This window comes from Panthera leo, chromosome C1 (genome assembly GCF_018350215.1).
Source record: "Panthera leo isolate Ple1 chromosome C1, P.leo_Ple1_pat1.1, whole genome shotgun sequence".
NCBI lineage: Eukaryota > Metazoa > Chordata > Mammalia > Carnivora > Felidae > Panthera > Panthera leo.
The window spans coordinates 165,665,965-165,686,927 of NC_056686.1; the positions used below are offsets into that span (position 1 = coordinate 165,665,965).

Consider the following 20,963-nt stretch of genomic DNA (forward strand, 5'->3'; position numbering starts at 1 on the left):
TAATAGGATTTAGTTTACTTTTTCAAAAAATGTAATTGACATATCTTCAGGAAATTAATTTCATGAGATCAAAAGATGAAGACATAAATGTAATAAAGGGCTGGTACCTAGAATATCAGTGGCAGGGATCTCTCCAGTTGTATCACTTGGTTCAGATTCACCAGCTTCGTTGACAGCTTTCACTCTGAATCTGTACTTCCTGAGTTCTTTCAGATTTGGTACCACACATTCACAGGTAGTTAGCAGTTTGTCTGGTTCATTTACTCTTTTCCAGTCAGTAGTACCTTCTTCTTGCATTTCTACAATGTAGCCTTTGATTGGACTGCCACCATCTTTGGCTGGAGGTTTCCATGCTAGCGAGATGCTAGACTTTGTTTTATCTTTGACCTCTGGGCAAGAAGGTGGGCCAGGTGGATCTAATAAAGAAAAAAAATATATATCAAGTTTTGAAGCCAATAGGATGCTAGATTTAATCTACTAAATACTAAAATAGGAATGCCAAAAGAATAAATTACCTTCTAGAGAAGAGAACATAAGAAATAGTCTTTTTTCATTTAGCATTGATGTGAAAACAAAAGAAAGCAGGCAACTCACTGGAATTAGAAAGACTACTCAACTATCTCTAGATAGATTTATATTCTATTTACACACAATTGGTGAAAAGCTATTTTCGTTTTAAAATCCCTTTGAATCTACTAAAAACTTATTTATTTTTTTAGAAAAAATATGTCAGATTATTTATTTATAAATTTAAATCCAAGTTAGTAAACATATAGTGTAATAATTTCAGGAGTAGAATTTACTGATTCATAACTTACATGTAACACCCAGTGCTCATCTCAACATGTGCCCATGTTAATGCCCATCACCTAGTTAGCCCATCTCCCCACCTGCCTCCCTTCCAGCAACCCTCAGTTTGTTCTCTGTATTTAAGAGTCTCTTATGGTTTGCCTCCCTCTCTGTTTTTTATCTTATTTTTCTTCCATTCCCCTATGTTCATCTTTAATTTAATATTTAAAAAATAATTTTGTCATTAGTTGGGAAACCTTTGAACACAAATTAATCATAATGCCTTTTAGGGACAGGGTCAATGTATGTAATAATTACATAACATTTCTGATGGTGCTTTACAATTATAGAAAGTCTTTTACTCTGTTCTTTTTAACCCTACCTCTTCCTCTCTAGTGCCTAGCACAGTTCCTTGCACATAGCACATGTTCAATATAGCTTGCTGAATGAATGACTGCTTCATTTTATAGATGTACTCCATATAGAACTTAGAGTATTTTAAGTCTTAACAAATAGCTGAATTCTTTTTCTGCAGATAATCTATTCAGATATATAGCAAATATAATTAACCATTAAGGCCATGCTATTTTAATTTTTGAACTTATCTGCTAATAGATCTTTCAGAAGAATTTTTTTTTTTAATTTCACTTCACAGACTGTGCTTGAGAATCTCGTATCTTTGTTCAATAAATATTATTGAAAAGTTAACATTTGCCTTTTGTTGAACTCCACCTAGAGGGTCTAAACAGGGAGGGAGATAATGTCCACAGTATCTAATTAGGGGTTAGGCGTTTATTTAAGGTAGGAGAGCAGAGAGGAGCTTATAGTCCAGGGTCTCTATTATTGTGATTCCTCATAAAATACTAGGTTTAAACCAAGAATTTAAAAACTATATGATTTTAGGTATGTGTATACATGTGTGTATGTATGCATACGTATAGATATGTGTAGTGCGTATATGTATATGTAGTGTGTATATGTATACACATACATCTATGCTTCTGATACTCTATGAAACTTTTTACTTTAATAAAAAAAATTTTGTTATAGAAAAACGCAGGCAATTTAAGAGAGAATTATCCATTTAGTGGCTTTGCCCTTTGTAAATTCCGGAAATGGAAGCATACTTACATATAGGATCTCCTGCAACAGCTGGATCTGATGGTTCACTGGGAGGGCCAACTCCTGCCGCATTTATTGCCATTGCTCGGAACTGGTATTTAACACCTTCAATCAAACGCGGAACGTTAAATTCCACGCCTTTCAATCCCACTTTGGTAATTGGTGCTCGGCTAACACGTGACCAGTAGGCACCTCCCTCTTCTCTCTTCTCGAGCCAGTAGCCAGTAATTGGAGACCCGCCATTGTCCAGAGGAGGAGTCCAGCTTACTAGCATCGACCCTTTGGTGCGCTCCAAAACTTTTGGTTTTCCCGGAGGTCCAGGAGGGCGAAAGGGATCTTGAATGACTACTTTATCTGATTTGCACTCATCACTGATTCCATATTTATTCACTGCCCTAACTCGGAACTCATACTGACCATTGGGGATAAGTTTCCAGACCTAGAAATCAAATGAATAGTGATTTCTTAACAACATACTTATGTTGATTTTCACTTATTTTAAAATTCAAGTTATTTTGGTAGGGGAGACTATAAAAATAAATCTATAAAAGCAAATAAATATATAGTTAAAAAATAAATAGGCTCAAATGTGGAGAAAGCATTTTAAAATGAGAATATGTGAATTTATTGTACCTAATACTGGATCTCTCAAGTAAAAAAGAATTTATATACAAATAGTATTTACTAAGTGGCCTTATGTACATGGTGCTAAAAACTGTGCTAAATCTTTTTGTGTGTGGTTTTGAGTTTAATCATTAAATTCCCAGGTTATGCCCTAATGGTGTTAATTCAAAGTCGTGTCCTTTTAATGTGTATAAGTAAATATTTAGAATAGTTTACCCCATATCTCTTCTCTACAGCAGTGTTGGTGACTTCCTCCCATTCACTTTTCTTCCTGCTTGCATCACGTTTGTCAATGATATAATGGGTAATTTCACTGCCCCCATTATCTAGAGGGGCATCCCATGTCAAATAGCAAGATTCAGCTTTAATGTCAGTAACAGCAAGATTTCTTGGTGGTGATGGACGATCTGGGAAGGAACCAACACAGGAGAATGAGAAGGCCATTCTTAAAAAGGTACTGGATTTCATCTTGATAGAAGAAAACGGGTCCCTTACCATATACTTCCACATGAACATTTCGGAACACTGAACCCAGGCGATTGGAAGCAGTAACTGTGTAGGTGCCTTTGTCTTCCCGGACTGCTTTGGGAATGCTAAGCTCCGTCTTTGCCTCACTTCGGGATACTTCTTCCTTGGTTATCTTAAGTGCATCAGTGGGTTTTTCGATCACAGTTTCGTTCTTGGACCACTCAATCTTAGGCATTGGAAGGCCTGTCACATCTGCAGGGATGTTAACAGGCTCTCCTGCCTTAACTTTGATAGTGTCTCCTCGAACAGACAAGCGCAACTTAATAGTTGGAGGCACTGTAAAGAGAAAGGAAAGAAAAAAAATGCATAGTCCTAAGTATATTTGCTCAACTTATGAAGATAAAGGCCGCGCTGTAAAATGCACTAAAATCATGCACAGATTCCACACCTTCGTCATCCTGTATGACCACGTTAAGAGGCAGAGATGGTTCACTTTCGCCAATTTCATTGACGGCTTTGACACGGAATTCATACATTTGGTGTTCATCAAGATTTTCAACCAGGAAAGATGTGGTTGGGCAGAGTCTCTTGTTAACTCTTTCAAAGTCAGGTTTGTCGTGACGCCGTTTTTCAATGATATAACCTTGGATGGGGCTGCCGCCATTACTGCGGGGCTCTTTCCAGTCAAGGGTGATAGTGGATTTTGTCCTTTCTGTGTATGTGAGCCTCTCGGGAGATGTTGGAGGACCTTTAACCAGAGGCAAGTTGAAATGACAAGCATGAAATAAATATTCATATAGGAAACAGCATTTCACTTTAAATTAATTATGTGAGAAATAAGTTTCTGTTTGGCATAACCTTACATCCATCTTTAAAATCCTTCCAAAAACATATCAGTTACCAGAATTATAGGCATTTATACAGGCAGAATTTTTCTTAGAGTAAAAATTATTGATTAAAAATAAATCAAAGGGAATGTAGACTTTTGTTATTTTTAGCATTTTAGATATTTTACCTCTGTCACTGGGAAAGCTTCTAGTCCTAATGAAGTAGGAGAGAAGGTCTGTGAAGTTTTGCTCTGAATGACCAGCTGGGAGCAAAGTGTTTCCTTTATTAAAGGACAGTGCATGTGTCTGCTGAACACACTTAGAACCATGTTGCCTCAAGTGTGGGTTTAAAATGGAGTGGAAAGATAATTTATGTGATGCTTCTGTAGTTTCGTGGCCCAAAGGACAAAACAAAGCATAACTTTGCATGGTAAAACTAGTCTCCTGTTGAACTGTCACTGTAACTGGAAGCAGAGCTTTGCAGTGGAAGCTCAGCTCTGTTTTGATACTTGTGGCACAACTTGAGCTAGAGCAGACATTTTTGAGATGAGCTGTTATGGGGAGGATGTGATGGGATGTCAGTATGCATTACCAAGTGTGTGCAATTTTAGAGTTTCACATTTGCTCATACTGCTTAAGGAGATTTCCTTTGGTTGGTTTTCTATTCTCTGGTGGCTTTCTCTGACTCTGAGCATCCATATCCTTCCAGTGTGGAGACTACTTGAGGGCTAAAGGAAGACTAAGGCATTTATTATAAGGCTGTTGTATATCCTGTAATCCTTCAAAAACAGTGAATTCCCTTTAACTACTAAAGCATTAAATTAATCACTCCAGAGTATTCTATTGCCAAGATGTAGTATTTCTACCTGTTTGTAGGTTGTTGTTAAGCTCTGGTAGATTCAGGTTTTTTCAGTACATGAAACCATACGGTTTTGTGCAAAATTACATTGATATTATAGCAAGTATGATATTCTTAAAGTTGCCAGTAGTTTTTTGATTCACCTTTCTTATCACTCTCTTGCTATAGACCATGAGACTCTTGGGAGTTTGAAGTCATAGGGCTCAATAAATAAATGGCATAACTAGAAGCAAACAGTATTTACTTTATAAACACAATGAAAACCTCTTTTACCTAGTGGATCAACTGCAAGAATTGGTCCTATTTCAACAGGAGGGCCACAGCCAAACTTGTTCTTGGCAATCACACGGAACATATATTCTTGTCCCTCAAGGAGACCTGTGATGTCACATTTAGATCTCTCAGTCTCTATTGGTTGTCTCCAGGTATGCATCTTAGCATCTTTTCTTTCAATAATGAATCCTGTGATTTCACTTCCTCCATCATCTGCTGGGTCAGACCAATTAAGCAAACACATCTTTCTATTTGTCACAACAGGTTTTAAGTCAAGAACCGGTCCAGGAACATCTGAAAAATTAAAACAAACAAACGTAAAAATCAGTGCAATAAATTGTATCATTTAGAAAAACCCTATGAAAATCCATGTAACATTCCTTACCAAAAACTTCTACCCTGGCTGCTGCAAATTTGGAACCACAGCTATTGGTAGCTGTAATCACATATCTGCCATGATCTTTTCTCAATGCATTCTTGATAATTAGTTCCGATTTGGTTCCAACATTCTCTATTACAACACGGTCTTTATCCAGCTCCCCTTCTTCTATGGTCCATACTTTGGTAGGCACTGGACGACCAGTTACCACAGCTGGAATTCTAAGGGTCTTCCCAGCCATTATTTGTATGCCAGCCTTGACAGAAACATCTAGTTCCACAGTTGGAGGCTCTGTTTAAAGAGAACAGTAATACGTTAGTCCAAGAAAGATGAAAAAAAAATCCTATGGTGGAAAAATGTCCATAATCTTATTGCATGGATCCATGCAACTTTTAAGTTACCTTGTGGTTCAGCCACAGTAACCGGTCCCGTTTCTCCTGGTGGTCCTTCACCTGCAGCATTGACGGCACTCACTCGAAGTTTATAATCGGCACCCTCTCGGATTTCTTTGACTGTGTACTGACGGACCTTGATCATCTTCTCCGTGCAACGTGACCATTCGTTTGTTCCAACCAGCTGCTTATCAACAAAGTAGCCAACAATTTCCCCACCGCCATTGAAAGCTGGGGGTTCCCATTCTAGTTCAATAGTTGTAGAGCTTGTGTCGGTGACTCTTGGGACAGGTGGCCCAGGTGGAGCTAGAATGAATGTAGATACACAAATCAAAACTCCCAGAAGATTTTAAAATGCACAGTAGCTTACTCTATCCCACTTTTTTTCATAGCGCATTGCATGTAATATGGGGTAAGTATTGCTTTGTGAAACTTTTAAGCTATATGTACAAGATGTTTAAAATTTTACATTGCAACCTTAATATATGTCTGTAGGTATTTAATATTTTGCTTGTTTTTTTGTAAATTTAAGGTGTACAATATGATCTGATACATGCATATATTACAAAATGGTTACCACAATGTTAGTTAACACCTCCCTCCCCTTACATAATTAATTATTTTTTTTTGGTACTGATAACGTTCAAGATCTACTCTCTTAACAACTTTCAGGTATATAATATAGTACTTAATTAACTGGATGAAGTGACTTAATTATAGTCACCATGCTGTACCCCACTCTCTTCATAAGAAATTACTTACAGATTGGATCACGTGCTGTTTTGGGGTCTGAAGGCGGACTGAACTTTCCAGGTCCAGCTGCGTTTTCAGCACATACTCTGAAAACATAGGTGAGTCCTTCTAATAGGCCTTCTACATTGGTCTTCAAAGAATTCAGAAGATTTCTGTTGACACGAGACCAATGTGTACTATTAACCTCACGTTTTTCAAGCCAGTAACCCAAGATGGGGCTTCCATTATCTTTTGGTTCATTCCATTTCACTAGCATACTGTTGCTTGTAATGTCTTCTACAATGGGCTTATCGGGTGCATCAGGTGGTTCTGATAAAAAAAAATGGCATATTTGAATTAATTCTCTAGTATGACCTAAAAATTCAAGTTTATAAGCTACGATAATGAATATACCCTTGCATATGATAAAAGGCAAAATGTAGATGCTAAAAGAACCTTACCAAATGGATCTTTAGCTATAAATGGCTTTGAAACACATGGCGGTCCAGGCCCAAACCTATTTTCAGCTCTTACACGAAAGAGATACTCTTTCCCTTCAATCAGTTTTGTCACTGAATATTTGCAGTGTCTAAGTGTTGAAGTGACAATAATCCATTCTGAGTCAGGTTTTGTCTTGTCTTTCTTTTCCAAAGTGTAGTTTATAATTTCACTGCCACCATCATCAAGGGGTGGTTCCCATTTACAGAGGACGGAGTTCTTTCTAATATCTTCAAATACAAAGTTGATTGGTGGCCCTGGTGTATCTAATATTTCAAAAGATAGCAGTGATTAAAATTTTGTGTAGAAATGGTTGCAAAGGAAAATGTAAGTGTTAGCATGCTCCTTTAACATAAACTTCTGCTTTTTCTACATCTGTCTTTGTATGGCTAACAAATACCAAGGTGGGTTGATTTTGTTTACATAGCCAGCAGGAAAAATGGGACTGAGGATAACTTGCTGAAGCTATTTCCTACTTCTTTTATCCCCCTTCCCCACCTCCCCTGCCAAAACCCCTTTTTTAAGTTTTACTGAAACTCTTCATATAGACTTTCTTCCATTGAGAAGTGTAGTTTTACCTACGTACCTAGCACACAGACAGTACAAGGAGCTTTTGCGATACCATGGTCATTTTCAACTTTGATCATATACAGGCCATGGTCAGGTCGGAGAGAATCTCGGACACGTAGCTGAGATTCTCCCTTTTTACTGTTGTCGATACTCAAACGTTGTGTTAGAGGCAGGACAAATGGTTCTTCTTCTTGAACTTCACCCTTCCTCCTCCTAATTGTGGGTTCTACTCGCTTTTTAATTTCTTCTGGTGTAATAACTTTTTCATCCTTTAGCCACGTAATAGTCGGGTAAGGTGACCCAGAAATAGTTGCATCAAGTTCTATTTCATCACCTCGTTTCACTTCTAGGCTTGTTCTCATAATGACTTTTGGAGCATCTGTAATGATTAAAAACAATAATTGTTCTCAATTCTGATCAAAACATTGACAAAACATTATTCTCCTTGATTGTGCCGCGGGCAAACAGCAACCTCATTAAACAAAACTTACCAATAGGATCTACAGCTTTGGTTGGAGGAGTGGCTCGAGAAGGTTCACTAATACCAGCAGCATTTTCTGCTCGCACTCTGAACTGGTATTCCTTTCCCTCTTCGAGTCCTTTTGCTGTATAGGTCAGGACTGGTACTAGGTGTTCATTGCATCTCTTCCATTTGTCTTCACCCTTAGCAATCTTCTCTATGATGTAACCCATTATTTTGCTCCCTCCATCATACAAAGGTGGCTTCCATGTAATAGTCATTGCTTTAGCTGTAGGATTATGGACCTCAACATCTACAGGTGGATCAGGGGGTTCTGAACAATAAGGAAAAAAATGGTTAATATGTACCCATGCACAAACCCATCTTTTTTTAAGTAAAAAACTGCATATTAATTCCTAGCTATGTTACATCCATGCCCCAACTTACGCTTTGGATCTTGAGCAATGACCGGATTTTTCAGTTCAATATATTCGCCTCCACCAATCTTGTTGACAGCTTTAACACGGAAGAAGTATTCACCATTTGGTATGAGATCTTTTACAGTCCAAGACAGCTTGTTCTCACCAGACATGACTGGTATGTATGTCCTTCTCCCAGCCTCTCTGCGTTCCAGGACATAATGAAGGATTGGGCTTCCACCATCATATTCTGGAGGTTCCCAGGTTAATTTACAAGAACTCTTGGTCACGTCACTTGCTTTAATATCTTTGCATGGTCCAGGTAGGCCTATCAGAAATAAAGTGATAATTATTATTGTAATCTGAAAAGTCAGCATGTTAAAAGTACACTCTTTCTTTCTCTGAGACTATCCACCTGTTGGGTGGGATAATCTTTGATGTGCTGGAACGCCCCTCTGCCGCCTTATGCTGAAGGCTATTTAGCGTCATTGGCCCCAATTACTAAACATATGTAACTCCTCTGAGTTTTTGTTCTAAGTGAAAATCACCCCCACCCAATTTTTAAACATCATCTGTGTGGGAGGGGGCAGAAAGTATTACTAATCCTGGTGAGTACACTATGGAAAAATGCAAATACAATTAATAAATGAATATTGGCAATTTAAACATTCTTTGGGTATGCTGTATCTTTTATTTAGTACTTCACATGCCAATAATTACAACAGAAGTAAATTAGTTTAATCAGAGTTTAACTAGCAATTTCATTTCTATAATTACTTGTTTTCCAGATGATTTCTTTCCATATGAGAAGCAATTTAGTTTACAAATAGCCAACTCATGAAGCCCTTTATACTAACACTACAAAGTTAACTAATTTTCCCAATGTGTGAAGAATAATATCTTGTATTTCATCAAAGACTGATTACCTATGACTTTGACATTGATTGAGGCAGTTGCTGAGCCAAGCTTATTCTCTAGTGTAATGGTATAAACTCCAGCATCTGCATGGACACTCTTGGGAACTTCGAGGTGTGCAGAGATATGATCATTCTTCATTGTTAATCTGTCACTTGCTTTAACTTCTTTGCCATCTTTATGCCAACTAACAGTTGGAACTGGGACAGCTCTGAAGGGAACAGGAATTCTTAACTTTTCACCTTCAACAACAACAATGTCATGAGTCTCCATATCAATTGTTGGCTTGCCTGTAAGATATCCAAAAAGGAAAAAAAAGATATGTCAAAATGCAATGTATGATAAGCAAAGTCTGTTTTATTAATTGAAAGAAACTGTGTTCTTACAGTCTGGGTCTTTGGCAACCACATTTTCAGAGATTTCAGATGGCTCACTGACACCAACAGCATTGACAGCTCTCACTCTCAGAACATACTCCTTGTCAGGAACAACACCTTCTTCAACTTTGAATTTCAAGTCTTTAATTGGGCGAGAATTAACTCGCATCCATTTCTCAGTGCCTACCGGACACATTTCAACATGATATCCTATAATAGGACTTCCACCATTTTTCTCTGGAGGCTTCCAGGCAATGGCGATGTGCTTTCTCCCAGCATCAGTCACATGCAAATCAAGGGGAGGTGAAGGAGGACCTGAAAAAAGAGTGAAACATTCACATCCACAATCTCGTCATCAAGCTCTAGATGATATCCTTTGTTTAATTGACACTACTTACTTGTTGGATCTTCAATTGACAGGATTTCTGTGGGTTCGCTTGGGTGACCAACTCCAGCTTCATTTTCTGCCCGAACCTGAAACTGGACCTCTGTTCCTTCAATGACATCAGTTACTCTGAAGTTACAGTCAGGTCCTGAGGTCTTTCCAGCTTTCACCCAACGGGTACCTAACTTTTCTTTCTTCTCAATGATATATCTATTGAAATAAAGCAGTTCATTAGTGTTAATAGAGAAAATACAGTTAAGAATTTTCAGCTGAGTATAAATTATCCTTTGTAAATTAATTAAAATTCTACCTTTGTATTGGTCTTCCACCATCATTTTTAGGTGGTTCCCACTTCAGGTCAACATGTCGCTTGGTTACATCAACCACTGTCAGAGCATAGGGTGGTCCAGGGGTGGCTGGAAGCAAAACATTCAATAGTTAGAAAAAACAGAGGGAAAAATGATAATCCAGTACGAACAGTGTCACAAATATTAAGTTAGCATACTAAAGGTGTCTTTGGCCAGAACAGAGTCCTCAACTTCACAGTAGTCACTTTGTCCTATGGCATTTTCTGCAGCAACTCGGAACACATATAAAGAGCCCTCTGTCAGTGGGGTTACTGTGCACTTGGTGTCCTTGACAGTTGTGTCCACTGTTTGCCAGCCTTTTCGCCTCACATCTCTCTTTTCCACGATATAGTTGGTGATGGGGGACCCTCCGTCTTTCTCAGGAACTGTCCACTTGAGGTCTGCTGTATTTTTTGTGATATTAATAACTTCAAGCCAGCGAGGTGGTGATGGAGGATCTAAAGAAGAAAAAAAGAAAAATTCAATTTTTTTATTGTCCAATACTCAGTCTTCACTGAATTCTCTAGCAGTCACTAGGAAGTCACATAGCAATGATGAAGCAATCTAGTTATGAGTTTTTCATATTTTCTCATACTGTAGTTCTCAGACCTACGTTAGAGGAATTTATATACACTAAGCATCAAGAGTGACTTACACAGCTTTTCCCTGCAGAGCACAGGGTCACTGGGTTCGCTGGGCTCACTTTCCCCAGCCTTGTTCACAGCTCTAACTCGGAATGAGTATTCCTGCCCTTCCATGAGACCCTTGAGAAAATGCTGAGTGGTGGGAACACCTTCAGCCACTCGGACCCAGTCCTCCGTTCCAGTCTTTAGCATTTCAATGACATAAGACTCAATCTTTGCCCCTCCATCATGTTCTGGCTTTGTCCAATTCAACATCAATGATGTTTTGCCTACATCTTTCACAGTTGGTTTTCCAGGAGGCCATGGAGGATCTGCAAACCAATGAAATGAAACCATGATTTAGGTTTGTCAAAAAAGGAGTTAATATAAGCTTCAAAATGACCACATAAAAATATATAAACAATACCTATTGGATCCTTTATTAAGATTGGTTCAGTTGATCTGCTTGGTTTTCCAGGTCCGGCAAGATTTTCAGCCAACACACGGAATCTGTATTTTTTCTTATTGGTGAGACCTTTCACTCTGAATTAGGGACAAAGTATGAGTTGAATACCATGATAAGCAGAAGCCTCTATGTATTTTACATGGAAGGAACTAATTTATTTAAATTGTGAAAAACTGATTTGGAAATTTAACTGAAAATATTTCAATATAATTTTAAAATTGCCTTTTAACTTTCGATTTGATTGAATGTACTAATGTAATTCTAAGATCTATAAAAAATCATGATCATAATATACTGGAAGACCAAACACTTTGAAACTCACAGAAAGTTAATATTTTATAGTAGGAAATTAAGAAATGTGCCCTTGAATGGAATTTATATCATTTCTTAGATCATGTGGTAATACAAAATATAAGTACAAATAATTTAAAATGTTATGGTTAATATATAAGAATTTGTAATCAAAATGAATGCTTGAGAATTAAAAATTGTGTATACTGCTGTCTTAACACCTTGATGGAGATATTGGACATACCTATATGTTGTGTCCTTTATTGGCATTTTATTGCATCTAACCCATTTATCAGTATCAGGATCTAATCTCTCAACCCAGTATCCAGTGATTGGGCTTCCTCCATCATCGTCTGGCTCACACCATGTGAGAGTAACTGCATCCTTAGTGATATCAGAAGGTTCTAGGCGAGTTGGAGGTCCAGGTGGATCTATAGGTAGGATAACGATGTGTTATATGCCCTATATATAAATATGACACCCAAATCCAAGTTTGACACAAGTATCTTTTTAAAAATTTTTGGCCAACTTATTAAAGAGAAACTTACCAAATGGATATTTAGCTGTTACTGGAGTAGCCTGAACTGGTTCACCAACACCATACATGTTTTCTGCAGCAACTCTGAAGATGTATTCTTTGTTGGGTGTTAATTTGGTTGCCTTGTAGTTTGTATCCTTGACAGTTGATGAGAGCTTGTGCCACACTTCACTGTCAGTTGCTCTTCTCTCCACAACATAGTTTGTGATTTTAGATCCACCATCATCTCGTGGGGGGTTCCATGTTAGAAGACATGACTCATTGGTCACTTCTGTGATGTCAAAAGCAGCTGGTGGTCCAGGTTTGTCTGTGGATGACATTATACACTCAGGAAAAAATCATTTAAAAAATCATGTTTTATTTTTAAAAGTAACTGAAATGAGTCTGCGCATTTTTTAAATGATGGCCTCTCTTACCTAAGACGTTCACTTCTACCACAGCAGTGGCCCGACCACAGATGTTGACAGCCTCGATGATGTATGTGCCAGTGTCACTTCTCTTACTATCAATGATGGTCACTGTGGATTTTTTAGGAACATTTTCAATGGTGATTCTTTTGTCCTGCTTCAGAAGCATATCGGCTTTTGTCCAAGTTATTTTAGGTTCAGGTTTTCCAGTTACAGTGGCAGGAAGTTCAATTTTAGTTCCTGCTTTTACAGTGAGACCAGCAAGGAGCTTCACATCAAGGAAAATTTCTGGAGCCTCTGAAATTGGAAAAGATGATTTATAATGTTAGCAAGCTCAAACAAAATGAAAAGCAGAGGCCTGGTTAATAATACAAAAACCAAAAATAAATACCCTGTGTATCCACAGCCTGGATTTCATCTGTGGGTTTGCTTGGTTTGCTAGCACCTTGCCTGTTCAGGGCCTTCACGCGGTAGGCATACCATTTGCCTTCTTCAAGACCTGTTACTTCCATTCTATCAGAAAATAAAATGGTATATTTTACTATAATGCACACAACCTGTTTTATATGATCTTTCTAAAATTCATACCTTCTCTTCGTATAACACTATTTATTCCTTAAATTAATTCTGGATTGCTTCAGTATTATAACTAATGAACACCTTGGGTAGGGGATAAGTTCAGTAGCACTCTTTAAAGTCGGACAAGCACACCAGAGGAATTATCAATGAAAAAAACTAATAGATTTTCTAAAAGAAAAACACTAATTTTAGTAAGATGAAACATTTACTCTTGTGTCAAATAATTATAAAAACCTACTCTGTGCACTTGTTGGAATGAGCACTGGGTGTTGTATGTAAGCCAATTTGACAACAGATTATATTAAAAACAAACAAAAACCCTACTTTGTGTCTGCAACTGGTTCCCCACAGGCAACCCATCGATCCGAACCACGTGGACATTTTTCAACTATATATCCTTTGATGCGTGAACCACCATCATATTTAGGTGGATCCCATGTTAGGAAGATGCTGTTGGCTGTTCTATCTCTCCATTTAACGTTCTCTGGTGGGTCAGGTACCGCTATAAACATTTTAAAGAGAGTCAGTGTTAGATAGGCCATCTATGAAATCTCCATATTGCCTGCCCCTGCCGTTCCCCCATAAATTCGACTCCTGGTCTCAAAGCAAAAAAAGGTAACAAGAGGCTCCATAAGCAACCATCAAGAATGTACTCACTTGCAGGAGCTGACATATTTACAGGTTCATCAACATAAGCAGGTTCTCCTGGGCCACACTTGTTACGAGCACAGACTTTAAATAAATATTCTTTCCCTTGAACAAGATCAGGAACTGTGAATTCTAGGTCAGGCACAAAGTCCATAACCTGGGACAAAGAAATATAATTACTCGTTTCTCAAAAGCCTGAGTCAAAGATTTTTACGACAAGCAGTGATACAAATGGAAAATTTTTTTAATGGTAAGGGTTATTAATTTTACACTAGGGAAAAATTTGCAGAGTAAGACACAATATTTGAACCTTATATTAAGGTGAGACTTTCATAACTTATACACATTAAAAAGGTGTCAAATAAGGTATTGGTTCTTTCCACCAGCTTGGTTATTAGAAATATGCTTTTAAATCAAGGTAAAAAACAATAATGAGAAATGAATAAATAACAGTAATAAACTGAAGAGAAAACAAATGGTAGATTGGGCCAACTAAGATAATCTAGTGGAGTGAGAAGTTTGATGACCAGGGAGTTAAATACTTAGTGTCCTTAGAATGGCTGATCGTTTCATAGGGCACACTGGATACTCATCAGGTACCAAGTGAATAGGTAATTTTATTTTTTAGCAAACAGTAGAAAATTTGGTAAGGCACAAAATAAGGTAGTTATACCAAATCTTGGTTGAACTACCTCAAGAAGCATTAGCATCAAGGCATTTAAGAGAAGTTTTTGGGTCTTTTTCAGCAAGGTAAATTTAAACCATGTAAACTGTGCATGGCATCCCAGCATTCTGGGATTCCCCCCACTCTTTTTTCTGTGAGTTGCATTGCTGCTCAAAACTCACTTTAGTCCATGTTTTCCGGCTGACTTCTCGCTTTTCAACAACATATCCAGTTAATGGACTCCCTCCATCATCATCTGGTGGTTCCCAAGTCAAATGTACTGAGTCCTTGGTTATCTCATCAAATTTCAGTTCTTTGGGTGCACTTGGGCGAGCTGAAAAAAAAGGTAGTCCAAAATCAATATCGGTAATAGATTGAACCAATATTTGTTAATACTGTCAAATCACCATATGTAACAAAAGTTTAGTTCCTTACCAATCACATTGACGTCAATTTCCCCAGAAATTGCTTTTACGGGATTTTCTAATTTCAGTGTATAAATGCCCTTGTCTGGACGTTCACTTGGAGAAATGACAAGTTCAGCATAGGCAGATAAGGTTTTCATTTTCACACGGTCCCCTGCTTCTAGTACTTTATCTCCAAAAGACCAGGTTGCAGTTGGCCTTGGATAGCCTGTACTTGGAACCAGGATCTTGATAGGATTCGGGACAATAACTTCTAGACCATCTTTAAACGCACTTAAGTCCATTGTTGGTTCAGCTACCAAAAAGAAAAATTAATGAGTCTCCAGCACTATATTTAAGGCTATTAAGCTATATTAAGCTATTAAATCTAAAAATAAAATATCCACTTACCAAATGCATCATCAGCAGTTAGAGGACCAAGAATTTCAGATGGATCTGAAACACCAGCTTCATTTTCTGCAGATACTCGATATAAATATTTATTTCCTTTTTGTAATCCAGTAACCTAAAGTATGAATCAATAGTTGTAAGAAAAATACACACACACACACACACATACATTTAAGTCCATGATCATACATTGAATATTTTTTTTAGATATAAGCTCCCTACCTTGTAAGTCAGTTCAGGGACAAGTTTCATATTGCAACGAATCCAATTATCTTTTCCTTCTTCACATCGCTCAATTATATAACCCAATATTGGACTTCCTCCATCTTTCAGAGGAGGTTCCCATGTGAGCTGAACTGATGACTGAGTCTGATCTGAGGATTTTAGGTTCACAGGAGGACTTGGTCTCTCTGGAATGGAAGAAAGAGTTGGAACATACCATTGAATTCAGTAACAGTTTGTTAAGATAACGTGTAACCATTGCTATCATCTGCATTAAAATAGCAGGTTTACTGAATTCACTGAGTAAAAGTAGGCACAGCCTGGATTTCTATGATAGGCACAGCCTGGATTTCTATGATTTTGCTCACATCTTTCTGATGTTCTATCTTTTCATTAACTCCAATTTATTTTAATTAATAGACTTAATTTATGGATTTCATGAAGTAATTATTTCCTTGTTTTGATGAGCTTACCAATTGGATCAGCAACTTTGACAAAAGGTGTGGCTGCACTTGGTTTTCCAACTCCAATGCGGTTTTGGGCTCTGACCCGGAAACTATACTCCTGTCCTTCTACCACATCAGTGACAGTTGCAGATAGATCTTCAGCTCTTACTGTCATGGCAGTGTCCCATCTGATAGAAGTCTTGTCTCTCAATTCAATAACGTAGTTTGTGATCACAGCTCCTCCATCATACTCTGGCGGTTCCCATGTCAGTGAAACCCCAAATCTATTTATGTCAGTGATGGTTACATTCAAAGGAGGGCCTGGAACGTCTGGATTTCATCAAAGAAGAAAACATAGGTTTCGGGTTAAATCAGAGATAAAAGCAAAGATAAGCTAGTTTGCAATTTACTTAAAAACTTCTTACCATATTTACTCCTTGCTTCTACAGGATTGTCAGTTTCTACTGGTTCACCAGTGCCAACTCTGTTTCTTGCACTGACACGGAACAGGTACTCAACTCCGCCTTTCTGTAGTCCAGTGACAGTGAACTCACAACTATCTGCACGGTCAGTGGCCAGAACCCAGGTCTTTCTTTTGATGTCACGTCTTTCAACAACATAACCTATGATTTTGCTTCCGCCATCAGTTAATGGTTCTTCCCAACCAAGGCTTACTTCACCATCAAATGTTTCTGTCACTTCTAAGTTGCGAACTGGCCCTGGAACATCTGAAATGCACATATACAAATTTTTTTAGTGTGCTGTCATGCTTTTAATTGTGCTTTGCCAATCAAGTCCCAAGTGATTTAAGGGCTTACCAATAACTTTTAAATTGATGAATGCTTCTGCTTTTCCATGTTTGTTCTGAAGCACAATTTTATACCTTCCTTTGTCTCCTTTCTTAGCTTCTAAAATTCTGAAAGAAGTTTGTTCAGCTGTAGTATCAACAGTTTTTGAAGACAGAGCTTCATTTTCTTTAAACCACTCGGCTTCTGCTTTAGGGTAGGCATCATAGGGCACCACCATTGTCAGAGGCTGGCCAACATCAACCACAAGATCTTGATCGCCTGTCTTGATTTTAGGTGCAGCTGGTGAGAAAAATAACACGTGAATGCTTTTGACTTATATGTTGTAGTCCAGTTACACCATAGCTTCTTTACTATGCATTTGTTAGCAAATATCAGTGATACAACCTTGGAAATATATCACAGTAACTTTCTAGCACAGAACACTGACTGACTTAGAGTTCTCATGGCTTATTTTGCAAATTGTCAGACTTGAAAACAGAGGATTAAGGATGATTTTTATATCATCCATAAAATCTCCATTCTTTGCCAAAATTAATAATGGAGAACTAAACATAGTACAAAACATGTTTGTTTTTGTGAAGTGGGCGTGTCATACTTAGGGATAAACCAGACAAACTACCTAGGTACAAGAGGAACACTAATGGCTTTTTCATAATGTCAACCAATAAGGATGCCTTGGAAGCTTGAATCAGGATGAAAACAGACCTAAGAGGCTCCATGGGGTTTGGAAAATAGAAGAAACCTGAGTTTGCCCTAAGTCCAGGTTTTTGGGGATGACTTTCAAGGTACTATGTCAATTCTAGGTACTAATGAACAGCCACCATGTGCCAGGAACTGTTCAAGGTTCTGGCAAGTAAAGAAAAATGCTATCAATTACCTCTTACTCAGGACACCCTTGTGGTAAGAGAAATTAGAATAGTCACATGTGGGTGGAGCCTAACAGAAATTAAAGGCTTTCACAGGCATTACCTCATTAATTGCAAAATCTGAAACTTACAATGCATCTGTGATATTGTGAGGATATTTGAAAATAAAAGAAAGGCATTTACCTGCCAGTTCAAGCTTAGCTCTGGCTTCTTTGTCTTTGGCAATAAATCTGTATTCACCCTGGTCACGAGGTTGAATATTACAAATCTGTAACCTGTGTATCTTTCCTTCACTCATCATCTGATGTTTGTCACCCTGAACAACAACCATGTTATTTCTTAGCCACTGGACTTCCACCTTATCTTTGTTGAGCTCAGCCAAAAAGACAACATCAGCACCAGGGGCTTCAAGAATATCTTGGGGAGGCCTGATGATCTCAACAGGGATTTCTGAAAAAAATGCAAAATGAATACAAACATGTTCATATTTGGGTTCACAACCTTTAAAAACTGGTGCTAATATTAAAATTGTCCTTTCACTCAGTGTGTACCTTCCACAAAAAGTCTAGCTCGAGATTTTCTGTCTTCTACTCCACAAGCATATTCACATTCATCATCCAGCCTGCAATCTTTGATAATGAGTCGGTGTATACTTCCATCTTTTTCAAATTTGTATCTAAGAGAAGAGATTGAATTATTGGTTAGCTTGCATAATGATCACTAAATTGTCAAATGTGTAATAGTTACAGAAATAGAGATTAAGAAGCTTCCACTTACTTTTTGCCTTCTTTGATTTCTCTCCCATTTCTGTACCATTTCACATTTGCTTTCTCTCTGGACAGCTGGCAGGAGAAGACTGCATCATCAAACTCAGTGACTGTCTGGTCTTCTAAGTGTTCTACAAATTCTGTCGGGGCTTCTATGATCAGAAGCTCAGCAACAGATTTATCTTGTCCAGCAGTAACAATGTATTCACCCTCATCTGGGAAGCCACAGTCTTTAATGATTAGAGAGTGTTTATATTTATCAATTCTGTATAAAACACGGTTGTCGAAAGCCACCTCTTCTCCATTTTTGGTCCACTTCAGTGTTACGTTGAGACGATTCACCTTGCACCAGAATGTGACAGATTTCTTCTCCATTGTTTCAATATCTTTAAGAGGCTCAATAATCCTAAGGTCTTCCTCTGTTATAAAGGAGAAGAATAATGTTGATTTTAACTATTTTCATAATAGACATTGACTTAAAAACTCCTTAATGCCACATAAGTGACTTACCTTCTACTATCAGATTAGCTGCACTCTTAACATTTTCACCTCTGTGATTGGTCAGAGACACACTATAGTTGGCTTGGTCATCTAATCGTGCGTCTCTAATTCGGAGTGTGTAAACCAGGTCTTTTTGGAGAATAATGTATTTTGAACTATCAAAGATGGCCTCTTCATTTCTGAACCATTTGGCTTTGGCACCTTCTGTATTGACTTCACAGTTGAAGATGACTTCCTGTTGTTCCTTTACACGGGTGTCCTTAAGAGGAACTACGATCCTGAGTTTTTCTGAAAGCAACCAACAATTCTCATAGTATGAAGAAGGACCAAGGTGGTAGAGACAAACATAAGTAAACCCAAGGAACAAAACAAACTTACCAATTACTGTCAAGTGAGCTGCTGCTCTGGCGGCCCCAACCATGACTACATAAGTGCCCATGTCTTGTAATGTGGCATCTTTCACAACTAGGATCCTCTTTTTGCCATCAGCAATAATGTCATATTTGTCTCCAGATTCAAGTGTCTTATCATCCCTCTTCCACTGGACTTCAAAGCTTTCCTTTGATATAGAGCAGACAAATTCGGCCTTTTCTCCTTCAAGTATTTCAAGATTTTGAGGCTTTGAGATAAATTCAGCAGCAAGTTCTGGAAAGAAGCGGTTGTGAGGTATTAAAAACTTCAGCATTTGCACCTTAAATACATCAAGTATGAATTCTTAGAATATTATTTATTGTGATTTTCATACCATGTACTTTGACTTTGCCATCAGTTCGAGAACTTGGGAGTCGGCAGTTGTAGTTGCCAGCATCCTCAAGGTGAGCGTTCTGAATGATCAGGATTCTCTTTCGTCCATCCGTAAGTATTTCATACCTTCCTGTTTCAATGATCTCTTCATCCCCTTTGTACCAAATCACTTCTGCTCCAGGCTTGGAGACTTCACAAACCAGCTTTATAGTGTCTGTTTCACTAACTTCAACGTTGCTAAGATTTTTTGTAAAGACAGCTTCTTCTTCTACAAGAATAACAAGAACATTGAGTTAAACCGAATTTTTTTTTTTCTTGAAACGTATACCTCTCCAAAGAAAGACTTTATTCTTACCTAGTACGGTCAGCATGCCAGAAGTTCTTGCTGTCCTTACTTCACAGGAATATTCTGCCTCATCATTCAGTAGACATTTGTTGATGACAAGAATGCGCACTGCTCCCTTAGATATGATGTCATATTTTTTGCCCTTTTTAATTTCAGCACCATCTTTAAACCAGTGAACCTATATTTAAGGTAAATAGATACTTTTCTCAGGTTTTTTTTTTTTTTTTTTTTTTTGGTTCCTTCACATATGTGTCCTTAAGAGGAACTAGGATTCTGAGTTTTTTTGAAAACAACAAAACTATGGTGTAAAGAAGAACCAAAGTGGTAAATGCAAATACAACCTAAACCCAAAAGGACAAGAAGAAATTTCTTCAGTTATTGTTAAGTGAACTATTATCAGTTATTAAAGATAATAGGATCATGTAAGTTGAGAGTCACAGAGGGTTTTAGATATCATGCACACTAACTCTTTGTTTTCAGGATGTGTGAACTGAGACAACAGTAGTAAATGAGGCATGAAATTGCAGATATTTATTCTTAGCCTAAGAAAATAGCAATTCCATATGGCCCAAACCAATAATATCTGAGTCTCCTGATTGTGAGTCCATTGTTTGTCAAGTAATAGTAAATGAATAATACTAAAAAGAAAACAATAAAATCAAGTATGTATGTCATACCAAAGTGACAATCTTTAATTTAAAAGTAAAGTGATTATCAGAGGTAAGTTTGATTCACTCTTTTTTTTTTTTTTTTTTCCATTTTGGCTAGACTAAAAGTAAAGGCATATGACAATAC

At 37.7% G+C, this 20,963-nt stretch overlaps 1 protein-coding gene across 1 annotated transcript in view; it reads right to left on the reverse strand.

The window, feature by feature from the left end:
- Window positions 1-20,963, reverse strand: part of TTN (titin) — a 277,455-nt gene that overhangs the window by 76,448 nt on the left and 180,044 nt on the right. Inside the window, 40 exon segments of the mRNA XM_042949268.1 lie at window positions 108-416; window positions 1,921-2,350; window positions 2,752-2,942; window positions 3,031-3,339; window positions 3,452-3,751; window positions 4,963-5,256; window positions 5,348-5,632; window positions 5,743-6,039; window positions 6,496-6,795; window positions 6,927-7,229; window positions 7,550-7,912; window positions 8,025-8,327; window positions 8,441-8,740; window positions 9,339-9,617; window positions 9,714-10,019; window positions 10,103-10,299; window positions 10,400-10,505; window positions 10,595-10,894; window positions 11,092-11,391; window positions 11,487-11,602; window positions 12,061-12,247; window positions 12,365-12,661; window positions 12,771-13,058; window positions 13,153-13,274; window positions 13,665-13,842; window positions 13,998-14,145; window positions 14,835-14,986; window positions 15,088-15,372; window positions 15,468-15,582; window positions 15,690-15,877; window positions 16,163-16,465; window positions 16,561-16,863; window positions 16,954-17,223; window positions 17,994-18,260; window positions 18,362-18,486; window positions 18,588-18,996; window positions 19,088-19,366; window positions 19,457-19,723; window positions 19,824-20,090; window positions 20,178-20,346. Of these exon segments, the coding sequence (XP_042805202.1) occupies window positions 108-416; window positions 1,921-2,350; window positions 2,752-2,942; window positions 3,031-3,339; window positions 3,452-3,751; window positions 4,963-5,256; window positions 5,348-5,632; window positions 5,743-6,039; window positions 6,496-6,795; window positions 6,927-7,229; window positions 7,550-7,912; window positions 8,025-8,327; window positions 8,441-8,740; window positions 9,339-9,617; window positions 9,714-10,019; window positions 10,103-10,299; window positions 10,400-10,505; window positions 10,595-10,894; window positions 11,092-11,391; window positions 11,487-11,602; window positions 12,061-12,247; window positions 12,365-12,661; window positions 12,771-13,058; window positions 13,153-13,274; window positions 13,665-13,842; window positions 13,998-14,145; window positions 14,835-14,986; window positions 15,088-15,372; window positions 15,468-15,582; window positions 15,690-15,877; window positions 16,163-16,465; window positions 16,561-16,863; window positions 16,954-17,223; window positions 17,994-18,260; window positions 18,362-18,486; window positions 18,588-18,996; window positions 19,088-19,366; window positions 19,457-19,723; window positions 19,824-20,090; window positions 20,178-20,346 (10,207 nt within the window).